A 13,053-nucleotide genomic window follows, 5' to 3' on the forward strand; every position below is an offset into this window, starting at 1 on the left:
ATGATCAGCCACAATACAGAAAACAGAACACAATTTATTTCATCAAACCTCTCAAAAAACTCAAATTGTCGGAACCAAGCATCTCTGGAGTTGGAGACAGAAGTGAGACTGAAAACAGACGAAATGCCTGAAAGTCAACTTAAAAAGAAGTTCACCCAGGGGCACCTGGATGGCTCAGTCAGTTGGGCGTCCAGCTCTTTATTTCAGCTCAGGTCATGATCTCACAGTTCATGAGATTGAGCCCGTGTCAGTCTCTGTGCTGGCCATAAAGAGCTGGCATGGGAGAGCTCTCTCTCTTCCTCTCTCTGCCCCTCCCTCACTCTCTCTCAAATAAATAAACTTACTTTTTAAAAAAGTACCATGGAGCTATCAAAAATAGTGTTTCATTCATCATCTAGGAAGATGCTCATGGTTACACATAGGAAAACTGAATAATGTATATGACATTTTTATGAAGAGAAACAAAAATTCTAGTTATGAATGTACATTTTATACATCATTATTATAAGCGCAGAGAAGGTCTAAAAGCATAACAAAAATACCATTGGTTAAGCCAGAGATGGAACTGAGCAAGGGTAGCTTTTTCCATTGTGTACTTTTGTGTGGTTTGACTGGAATCAATCATGGGTGGTCTTAGAAGTCTGAAAAAGTACAAGGAGCAAAAACATCCCATATGGGATGAATCCTCCTATTCTTATTTTGAAGTTATTGACATCAAGCCTACTCTGCCTGTATAGTCCACAATCCTGGTTACCACTAGAATCTGGAGATCATCTACTATGTTGTTAGTGGCTCATCAGAATCTAACTATCTAGAATAGTTACCCTGATTTTCATTATTACACATTGCATAACCTTTTGGAAACTTTGAATTAGATTGAGACAATATGCTAAAAATTCCACAAATTTAAAGCATAGACATGTACCTTTTTTCTCCAGAAGAGTTCATATTTTCTCCATAAAGAAGTAAGGTAAGTCCTTCTTCTATAGATGCTATTCTTGCCAATATATCAGCGATGTGAATTAAAGCGGTTTCAGAGCAATTTGGAGCAGTCTGTACATTAAAAAGATAACAAATCATAATTTTATGACATGTTAATACATCACAAACTAAAACTCAAGGGGGGTAGTGTAGTCTAACAAAGTTATATTACCACAACAAAAAGAGAGTTAATGATTGTTTGGTTGTGAATTATGTCTGAATTAAATGTGTCATTAGATTATATTCACTTAGCACAGTTGATAAGACAAATATATACAGGCTTTTTACCCGAACCAGTTATTGTTTATGAACACAGTTGAGGGACCTGCTGTTCCCATTACAGTTTTATATATAATTCTATTTGACAGATGCAGTAGCTCCTCTATTTCCACTTCGCTCTTTACTTCCCACTCACTGGATTCCTGAATATCTAAACTAATTTTTTTATATATGGTTTCTAACAAACTGCCATCATTTCTAAGGAACATCACCCCTTCCTGCAACTGGCTGGGTCATAAATTATAGGTCTGAGTAAGGACAAGCAATTCATGGGATGGCCAATAGTGAATGATGTCATCTAATGAGGAAAACATGGCCTGAACCAATCATATTTCTTCACTTTTAATTGTAAATAGAAATACTAAAAATATCTTTGCAAATTAGTACAAGGCAAATACTAGAGTCATATTAATGCTGGAGCCCATCTGGAAGTCTAAGTCTACTAAAATTCTGTTCTCTCTGGGGCCGACCTACTTGTCTGTACCTGCACAGCTGCCAATACACATATTCTCTATAAGAAATCTGAATATCTAAACATTGCAACCAACATATCCTAATAAATTCAGTGAGTTAGCTTAACTAAGGAGTCAGGTATATTCACCTGAATATTTCATAATTATATTAGGCATTATTATACTATCTCTTACTTTCATAATAAGTATCTTTCTTAAAACAACTTCTCTGCCTGGAATACTTTCCTTCTCTCATACATACACCTTCTTTTAAAGAAAAAAAAAATTTTTTTTAAGTAATCTGTCTACCCAACATGGGGCTCAAATTTACAACCCTGAACTCTACTTACTGAATCAGTCAGGCACCCCCCTTACATACACCTTCTTAAACCTTTCTGCTCCTCATTCAGTATTTTAACAGTTTGTCTTTCCTATTAGAGTACGCTCCTTCAAAGAAAGGTATAGGTCTTAATCTCTTCTATATTTCAAACACCTAGCACAAGCCAGTGATACAATACTGACTCAATGAGTGATGCTGAATGTTTTAATGTAAATACAGAATGTCTACCATGTGCCAGAGGGCTGTTTCTTACTCTCAAGAATAATTCCAATGTAAGTACAGAAGTACATAACATGAGAATATAAGAGAAAGAAAGCTTTTCCTGGGAGAACTAGAAGTTTTAGGAGAAAAAAAAAATAAACTATGGTCTGAAGAAAGGAAGACCACCTAGACCACTACTTTCCAGGGCAAGGGGAAAGCATACAAACATAGGGAAATATTGAAACCTTGTTCAAAAAATGCAAATAATCTCTTATAACTAAAATACATGGGAAAAAATAGGTAGGACACAACAGAAAACTTGACTAATGTCTAGTTAGACAGTCTGAAATGTATCTAGCAAGGAACAAGCAGGAAAACACCGTGACAGTCTTAGTGGCAATACAGAGGACAGGCTAGAAAGGTGAAAGACTAGAAAAAAAATTAGAAAATTATTTCAGTATTCCAAGCAAGGGATTATCAGAGCTTAAACAAAATCAGTAGCAGCAGGGATTAAAAGACATACATGGATTTTAGAGATATGTAGGAAAACAAGTCTTTAGGGCTTAATTACCAATGGAATGAAAAAAATGAGGAACGAGTCTAGATATATAGCAGTCCTACTTACCATGCAGGGAAATGCAAGGAAGCTTAAAAAAACTGAGCAAGAACAAAAAAAAAAAAAAAAAAGAGAGAGAGAGAGAGAAAAGAAGTGACAAGCCAAAAACTAATTTTTTGAAAATGCGAGTTTGATTTTCACATGGAATAATTCAAAAAAGGTGTTCAACAGGCATCTAAAGACAAATCTGGAGCTGAAGAGATCTAAATTTAGAAGTTAACAGGGGCTCCAGGGTGGCTCAGTCAGTTAAGCTTCTGACTCCCAATTTCAGCTCAGATCATGATCTCAAGGTTTGTGAAATCGAGCCCCACGTTGGGCTCCACGTTGTCAGCATGGAGCCTGATTGGGATTCTCTCTCTCCTTCCCTCTCTGCCCCTCCCCTGCTCACATGCATATGCTCTTTCTCAAAAATAAACCTTTTTAAAAGAAAAAAAAAGTTAACTATGCATCTAATCATCAGAATTGGAGGAAATCACCTAGGAAAAGTGTACTGAGAGAAAAGAAAGTGAACCAGATTCTGACTCACTGAAGACAGCAGAGACCTAGAAGGGGAGCCCTCAGAGGTGACAGAGAAGGAATCATTAGAAAGACAGGGATAAGAGTAATATATAGGACTTTAGGAAAGCCAGGTCACCAATTCTAGAAGTGGTCTACTGTGTTAATAATAATAGGTAAATAACAACTGAAAAGTGGTCAGTAATTAGTTACAGGTTTAAGAAGTTATGAGCAACTGCAATCAAAGTAGCATCAATGATGTAGTGGAGGTAAGATCATAATACAATGTTTGGAAACATGATGGAATAGAGGGAGCCAGAATAACAATGGCAGTCCAACATAATTAAAAGCTATTGTTAAAGAGACCAGATATTAGGTGGTAGCTAAAGACGTGCACTGATGATCAAGAGTTTTTCTCATCCCAACTATGAGACAGATTCAGGCATATTTATAGGGAAAGGAAAGAAGCCAAAGGAAAATAAAAAGTTGAAGATATATGAAAGCAAAGACAAACAAAAACTCTGACACAAAATCCAAAAGCATATTTCTCAGCTCTGGTATATGGTTTATATTTCATATTACTATTGCTATTATTTATTACATTATTATATTATATACATTAAACTGTATTAGGAATTCTACTGGTTGTTCTCTATTTATCTTCCTAAGGCTGACCATAAAAATCAAAATTCTATCCCCTTAATTTCCTAGAATCCCATACTTTGTATCACATTCACATAAGTGTTTAATGTTTTCTGAATGAACAATGAAGAATGAATACATAGATGGGTAAACAGTTCCCAGCCACTGAGGGGTGGGCAAAGGAGATGAAAACAGTAAAAACACTACAAAACACAGACCTAGAAGGGCAAAACCTTTAGCCTATTAAGATTTAAGTCATTCTCCCCAAAACTTAAGTCACAGAAGTGGACATATAGCAGTATTGGTAGTGATACCAATTCTGCCACCTGTTAAATGTGTAAATTTAAAATTACTCTGACCTTGAGTAATTTACTTCTTTCAGCCTCAGTTGTAAGCATTAAATTATATAACGTAAAGAAACAGTCCATACAAAATGTAAAGAGATATGAACATCCCAGTTCTGAACATGTAGAAGTTTTTTTTCTAAAATATTATTTCTTCATATAAAACAGAGCTGACTCTTCAGAAAAATAATCTAAAGGCTATAAAATTACTATCAAAACAAAACATTCACAAGATTTACTAATTTTACAAGACAAATAGCTTAATAACTTCTCTCAATCCTTATAATCAGATCTAGGCCTGACTAGAAAAAAAATTAAGATGTTATATGTATTTTCCCCCTACACTGTCAATAATGAATAAATCAATTATGTAAACTATGATTTAATAGTAAATAAAAATTTATGTCAGCATAAAAGCATATAGGGAAAGATGATATAATAAATATTTCAAATACATGAAATTTAGGAATAAAGTCCCACTGAATATTCCCTAATACCCATTTAAGAGACCCTTTTTAGTAAATACCAACCTTAGTTCCTTTCATTAAGTTATGAATAGGCTGAAGAAGTGCCTCAACCACAGTGTTGTTATACAAGCATTCAATTGCACATTCTTTCTGATCACAGAGTATCTGAAGAACTTCAGTCACCATACTTGCGGGAGAGTAATTATCTGATAAAATAACAGTTCTTTTAGAAATTAGAACTTTAAACATTAAGAACTTAATATAGTTTATTTATGAGTTAGCCATTGCTGTTCCAAAAAGATCAACAAAGTTAAATAGTTAAAAACAAACAATTATCCAATTCAATGCCCAAAGGATGATGTATTGCCAAATCAAAACCTGAAACCTAGGGGAAGATCAATTAGCTTAATATATCCTCAAGTTAATTTTAAAGAAGTGAATGACAAATCTGAATTCTGAGAAACAACAGAAGATCATCTGCTATTTGACATTAAATCACTGCTTAACAGTAAGGACGTGGTATGAAACAAATTTACAACTTTTCTCCTCCCAGCAAACATTTACTTGTATTCACTTTTTCTTTTTCTTAAAATATGCATTCAAGTGTTCATCCTGGTAGAAAATTAGAGTAAAACATAATCACCAAAAATGCAAGAAGGGGAGAAAATTCCTCAAATACTAATATACTACTGCTTATATATATTACCATAAAACCAGTGAAATGAATGAGCACTGTAAAGATTCTCCTTTAAAATATGTACAAAAAAAAAAACACAAATATATATAAATCTAACAAATGGAATAGTCACTAAAGTGAGTATGATATTTTTTGGTTTCATAAATCAATATATTTTCAGGTTATTTGACCTAATATACTCACAAAATACTGTTTTACAAGAAAGTAAGGAACCAAAAGTTAACGGCATAAGGTTTTAAGACAGAATATTAAAAGTAACACCAAAATTCTTAATTTATGTTACAATATTCTTTACTCCCTGAACACACTAAGACTTCAAGTCAACACTTGACAAAAAGAAATGAAAAGTGATCTTTTTCAATCAGTTCCAGACCCTGTTTGCAATGAGAGATATTACTGATGAGCACACAGCCATTTACTCATTCATTCATTCTTTTATCTACTTACCAGTGCCTACTATGTGTCAGACATTGTGCTAGGCACTGTAGACATGCATAACTAAGACAAAAAATAGAAAAAAAAAAGTCCACTAGATGGTAAATCAAGCCACTGACAAGTAATTATAAGAAGGAACATTTTTAACATAAAAGAAACACAGTATGTTGTAGGAGCACTAAGCAGGGGGACCTAAGCTACATCTTTATAACACGGAAATGCTGTAAAGGCAGAAAGAAGTTTGAGAGCCACTGTTAAGACTAATAAGCTGGTATAACTGCATAAATGAAACATACTAATTAATTGGTAGCTGCATTTAGCACTAACATATATGGCCAAAATTTGTTTTCCCTTTGATTAACTTGAACTCAGAATTTTGCCAGCATTTCTACGGTAACTTCCAGGCTTAGAACATTGACTAAGAGTCATTTTATTAAAAAATGAAGTTTTTGTTTTTGCTCTATTCTTTAATAAGAGAAGATCTGAAGTTTTTAATGTGACCTAAAACAAGCAGGCTGATCAAAACATCAGAAAAGTATAAAGGACAGAAAACAGCAAAGAAGAACACATTAGTACCTATCAATCAAACTTCCTTTAATAGCATTTCTTAAGAATGACATTAAAATTCTAGCAAAATTGATTCTACATAAGAAGGAAATAAATTAGGAATATCTTAAAACATCAATAAACAAAATTAGATTTCATGGTTTACTCCAGGATCAATGTGATTTGTTATGAATAATACTGCATCTTAGGAAACCTCTTTACCAAATTAGGTCAGTCACTCAAAACATCTAGACAACAGAATATTAAGTATTTTTAGATATTTCTATTACTCTATTTAAAATAGAAGCAGAATTACCTAGATGTGCAGCAGATGTCATCTTTGGACAACTTGGTGAGTAATAGATAAGTTGGGTAAACAAAACCACAAGATCTGTAAGGGATACTAAATCTTCAAAAAGGAGAAAGAAAAAGATTATTTTCTAGTATATATTTACAACTTAAAAAAATTTAACTGAGTTTCCCATCCTCCTGAATTTTCAGAGATTGTGGTAAAATCAGTGAGAAGCGGGCTAGAACCCAAGACAGAAAACTCCAGAAAAACAAACTGCCTAATCTGTTTTGTCTAATGGCAAGTTAAAATATGGCAAGGAAAATAATACAGTAGGTGCTATGTGAAGCTTTACCATTGATGTTGGACCAGTCACTTAATATAAACCTACCACAGGAAGATCTATCAATCTGATCAGGACTATGAATTTATTAGGAATGATAAAATTCAGCTTAATGTGTTAGTCCAGCCAACTTATCTATATATAACTGTGAAACAGGTGTCAAACTTTTTCTAGTAAATATTTTAGGCTTAGTGGCCAAAGTGTTTCTGGTTCTGTTACAAATATGAAATTCTGATGTTGTAGCACTAAAGTAGCCACAGATAATCTGCAAATGAACAATTATGGTAATTTTCCAATAAGACTTTGCATCAAAATTTTAATTTTATTTCACAGGTCACAAAATATTCTTGTAAGAATATAGAAACCATTCTTAGCTGATGAGCCATACAAAACAGTACCAGACTTGGCCCGTGGGCTGTAATTCACCAAGCCCTGATGCAGAATCGTTACCTAAAGATTCTAGTGAACACACACGTAAAACTTAAATGCTGACATACACTAATACAGTAGAATAGAGCTCTCAAAACTGAATTTTGAGATGGCCTGTGACATTTGATAGGCCAAAAAGTCGATGTTAAAAGTCAACATAAAGTGCTAAATTATAGATGACAGACATATAAACTTCAGTTAAATACCTACAATAACATCACAGATTGTTTATTAATCTATTTCTGTAAAGTTCAATAATAACCCATAAAAATGGCAGCTCTTATCTTGAAAGTCCATTCTCTAAGTGCTCATTTATGCCTCGAGTTACACGTCCACAGAATATACAAGTACATAAAACAGTTTCTGTCAAGGAGCTCACAGCCAGCATAACCAAGGAGAAAAACTTAAGTAAAACAACTAGAGAACAGTACAGAAGTGTTCAAAGTGAAGATACTCCGTAACAGAATTGGCAAACAATAGCATGTATGGCCTAATTTTATAAGGCTTGCAAGCTAAAAATGTTTTGTTTTGTTTTACACTTTTCAAGGTACGTAAAGTGTGTCAAGGATCCCCAACCATGCCCAGATTCAGTGATTTGCTAGGAGGACTCAATATATAGTTGTACTGCCAGCTACAATTTATCACAACAAAAGGATACAAAGCAAAAATGCATGAGGTGAAGTCCAAAACAAACCAGGTGCAAACATACAAGGGTCTTCTCCCAGTGGAGTCACACAAAATACACTTAATTCTTCCAACAACAAACTGTGACAACACATGTGAAATGCTGGCTACCAACAAGCTCCCTAGAGATTCAGTGCCCAAGCTTTCCACGGGGGCTGATGACGTAAGCACCTTCTGCGTAGCACATACCAGGATTCCAGACTCCCAGAATGAAAGCAAATATTCAGCATGAACTATACTACGTGTGCAAAGCGTTTACGTAGGCACAGTGGACCACTCTTAACAGTTCTGGGAACAGTGAGAAATCCAAGTTCCCACATGCGAGCTAGAGTGAAACCTTGCAAGAAGGCTTTCCTAAGGATAGAGTCTCAGGCATGCTGTGATCATTATTTTGCACAAATGAGCAAGTGTATAAACAAATATACAGGATATTCAACAAAGACAGTATGTGGCTCACAAAACCAAAAATACTTGCTATCTGGCACATTATAGAAAAAGTTTGCTGATCTCTCGACTATATTCCTAGTATAAAGTTTTAAAGGAGGCAAAATAATAGCATGTGCTGAAGTTGATGGAGAAAACTTTAAAAATAGGGCTTAGGGTAACATAGTAATATATTAAATGGTACAGGGCTTTGCAGTTTATAGAACAGTATTGTGGAGGTGCCTGGGTGGCTCAGTCAGTTGAGTGCCTGACTCTTGGTTTCAGCTCAGGTCTTGATTCCCCAGGTGGTGGGATCGAGCCCTGCATTGGGCTCTGTGCTGAGCATGGAGCCTGCTTGGGATATTCCCTCCCTCCCTGCTCCTCTCCTCTCCCCAATTTGTGCTCATGCTTACTCGCTGTCTCTAAAATAAAACAAAAACACAAATACAGTATTCTGAAAACTCATCTCTGACCATCACAAAAATTGTATGAGCTCAGCATCACTGATATTATTCCATTTTTATAGAGTAAAAAAACAATGGTTATATGATTTTGCCCAAAGGTCACAGCCAGTTTATAAGAGAACTATAATTTAAATGAGGTCTTCTAGTTCTGAATCCAGATCTGGATTGTTCAGTACATCTAGGATTTTGAAAGACAGGGGGAAATAAGGGAAGCAATAAAGGCTGAATAGAAAAAACTATAATGTAAGGAAAAGCACATACTGAAAAAAGGAACTGTAACACTTAAAAGTGTACAAGCCATCAGTAGACTAAAAACCATGTTGCTACACACCCTAGAAGACACCATGCAAAATCTCCAAAGTTCAGCAATTCATAGCTCAACCACCTTACCAGCTAAACATATTTGTTTCTCCTAATTGTACATACCTTTTCTATTCTTCAGCTTTATAGGAAATAACCGTCTGCCTTGTGTATAGATCAATAATCTTCCTAAAAGGCACAGTGAGTGAATGAAATAAATATATTGTAATTCTTGTCCTGAGTAGTAGAAGGTTTTCTGTTTGTTCCCTTAAAAGAGAAGCAAACAAATACATTTATTTTAATGTATTTTTTAGATAGTACCTATCTTCATTCCCTTCTGAACATTAAACAGGGTTGCAGTCTATAATGAAGACTCTGATGGTATTTAAAAAAAAAAAAAAAGTTAATTATCTTTCCTAAGATCCTATAACACCTAAATCTCTGCGGAAAAGCATTCATCACAAATTTAAGCTCAGGAAAGTGTAACATGCATACAGTGTTCATTCCAAAATAGCATAGGATTGTCAGAGTTATCACCTGCTATCAAGAGGAACTTCAAAAATAAGAAAGGGAGAAAGTCATTAGAAAATATCACTGTTTAAATTCTACCAATTAAAAGTTAATACTATGAAGACTATTTATAACCATGTTAGTAAATAAAATTAGAATCTGTAAAATATATACACCTAAAATATATCATTCATTCATTCATTCATTCATCCATCCATCCACACACTCAAGATCTCCTCAGTATCTGTCTTATATAAGACCTCGAACTATCTGATGTCAAAGAACAGTAAGAAACATGAAACTGGGCTTCCAATTCAGAGTACGGCAAATAGTCTAGTATGACCAGAGCTTGAGGAGGACAAGTGGCAGAGACAAGAGGCTAGCTGGTAGCAGGGGCAGATCAGAGAGGACTAAGCTGCAGAAGGAATATGGGTTTTATTATAGAGGCAACTGAAATGATATTAAAGGGTTGTAAGCATGAAAGTAATCAAATATGCATGTGAAAAACTAACCCTGATGATAGCATAAAAGATAGATGGAAGAAGGTAAAGGCGTGAAATAAAACTAAAAACATCATGAGCAAAAGCATCAACAACAAAAATGGAGAAGAGCAGAAAGATAAATGTATAGAAAATTAAATCAATAGGTAGGCCTTATACAGAACTACATGTGGACTGTGAAATAACAACAAAATCTTCAAGTTACTAACTCAACATCTGTGTAGACAGTGAATTTTTATTCTATTTAGGTAATTCTAAAGGGGAAAAGAGGGAGAAACCAGTAAAGAAACAGAAGAAAGTGATTTTAGTCCTTGACATTTTAACATTAAAGTGCCCATGGAGCACCCAGAGATATTATAAGTATGATATAAGCATATGAATTTGAAATTCAGAAAAGTGGTGGACTGAAGTATCAGGGTCATCATACACGTATGTAGTACTTGAAACCATGATCCCCCAAGAGAGAACAGGTAGACTAAGAGGAGGAAAACAAGAGCAAAGGGCGAGTGCTCAGAGCGCCTGGGTGGCTCAGTTGGTTAAGCGTCCGACTTTGGCTCAAGTCATGAACTCAAGGTTCATGGATTCGAGCCCCATGTTGGGCTCTGTGCTGACAGCTCAGAGCCTGGAGCCTGCTTTGGATTCTGTCTCCCTCTCTCTCTGTTCCTCCCTCGCTCTCTCTCAAAAGTGAATAAACATTTAAAAAAAAAAAAAAAAAAAAAAGCAAAGGGCAAAACCCTTGTGGGTACAAACATACCAAAAAAAAGAGGCTTTCCAGTGAAATTATGATTCCTCACAACGATGAGAAAATATAAGAAAGAATGGCTGAAAAGTAAATAGGAGGTAAAGAAATGGGGCCTGGATATATTTAGGATACTTAGAAGAGTTTTCTCTGCAGGGAAGCAGGGAAGTAAGATACAGGTGAACTGGTTCAGGTTTCTATTTGAAAGATACATAAGCAGGTTCAGAGCATGCAGGGGAAGGTACCAACAAAAAGGGAGACACAATAACAAGCGAAGCAATGTCCCCTTTCTAAAACAGGAACAAAACCCCAAAGAATATCAGAGAGGAACAAAATCAAGAACAAAGATCAATCTGGAAAAGAATACTTCTTCAGTGCAGCCCAAAGGAAGGGAATATTGATAAGGACATATAAACATGCATTGTATGCTTAGAAGAAGGACATCTGGGGAATTCATCTCTGTAAAGTTCTGCTTTTCTTAGTGAAGTGGGATGCAAGGTCTCCTCTTGAGAGAAAAGTAGGCCAGAGCAGAGCAGGGCCCATGCTAAAACTGGCGAAAGCTTGCAATAACTATTATGGACACTGCAGAAAGAAAATCTAAGAGGATGCAATAAACATAGTAGCTATGGTTAGAAAAGTATGTATGTGCACTAATTATATCACTAATGCTGTCTGCTCAATTTCCTGAAGACCAAAGAAGATGAAAGACAGAACTGATCTAAAGACAAGCAACTGCAGACAAGAAACTCAGAGAAAGAGCAAGGATTTTGAAAGCAATGGTGGGGGTGGGCGAGACATGAAGCATCCCAGGTCTTCACTAGATAGGGAAGAGAGTAAATTCATGATGTCCTGGTAGATAGTAGGGAGAGAAAAAAAAAAAAAAAGCCCTAAAGTATTTTAATACCAAGAAATTTTTTAAATACATAAATTTAAAAGGAGAGAGGTTTATATAAACTTATCTTTTTCCTTCTCTTGAAGAATAAATTCTAGCTCCTGTACTTCCTCCTCTAGTACAAAACGCTAGTTTTTGAAACCCACTAATTACAGGTCTTTGACCATTTTTTCTTGCTTGAGTTATAGAATTTACCTGAAGATAAAAAAATAAGATCTTCATATTCTCAGAGTACTATTTGCTTGGAGAAGTGACATAAGAGAATGATAAAAGATTAACAGAAGTGTATAGACACTGGTATGCAGAAAAATCTTACTATAAAAGAATATTCATTTTATTCCTGAGATGAGGTTCAATAGAGCAATTAAGGCCAGATTATGAAACATCTAGGGTATTTTAACTTTTTAAATTATTTTTATTTTTGTAATTTACATCCAAATTAGTTAGCATTTAGTGCAACAATGATTTCAGGAGTAGATTCCTTAATGCCTCTTACCCATGTAGCCCATCCTCCCCTCCCACAACCCCTCCAGTAACCCTCTGTTCTCCATATTTAAGAGTCTCTTATGTTTTGTCCCCTTCCCAGTTTTTCTATTATTTTTGCTTCCCTTCCTTTATGTTTATCTGTTCTGTGTCTTAAAGTCCTCATATGAGTGAAGTCTCATAATGTTGGTCTTTCTCTAATTTTGCTTAGCATAATACACATCTAGGGTATTTTATAGCTCAGACAGAGGATAAGCAGAGAGGAATCACAGGGTGGGTTATCTAATAATAAAACAATATTTTACAGAAATGTTCCTCCTCCTAAAATGCGTAAGGACAAATAAATGACTACTATACCAGAGAAAAGAATAAGCAGTATATTATTGCAGTGTAACAGACTAGGACATATACTCTAGTATAAGTTGAAGAACTTCAGATGTAAGAAGAACATCGATAACAGCTCCACATTGGAAATTAAAATTATCATTGTGATGTAGTTTTT

The 13,053-nt window shown here is 35.0% G+C and overlaps 1 protein-coding gene across 2 annotated transcripts in view; it reads right to left on the bottom strand.

Moving 5' to 3' along the window:
- Nucleotides 1–13,053, bottom strand: part of TBC1D32 (TBC1 domain family member 32) — a 201,284-nt gene that overhangs the window by 139,973 nt on the left and 48,258 nt on the right. For both annotated transcript variants that reach the window (XM_049654268.1, XM_049654266.1), the window contains exons 13-16: nt 9,554–9,694; nt 6,812–6,904; nt 4,881–5,023; nt 926–1,053 (exon numbers count right to left, since the gene is read on the bottom strand). In XM_049654268.1, coding sequence (XP_049510225.1) covers nt 926–1,053; nt 4,881–5,023; nt 6,812–6,904; nt 9,554–9,694 — 505 coding nt within the window. The remainder of the gene's footprint in view (nt 1–925; nt 1,054–4,880; nt 5,024–6,811; nt 6,905–9,553; nt 9,695–13,053) is intronic.

Source organism: Panthera uncia (genome assembly GCF_023721935.1).
Source record: "Panthera uncia isolate 11264 chromosome B2 unlocalized genomic scaffold, Puncia_PCG_1.0 HiC_scaffold_24, whole genome shotgun sequence".
Lineage (NCBI taxonomy): Eukaryota > Metazoa > Chordata > Mammalia > Carnivora > Felidae > Panthera > Panthera uncia.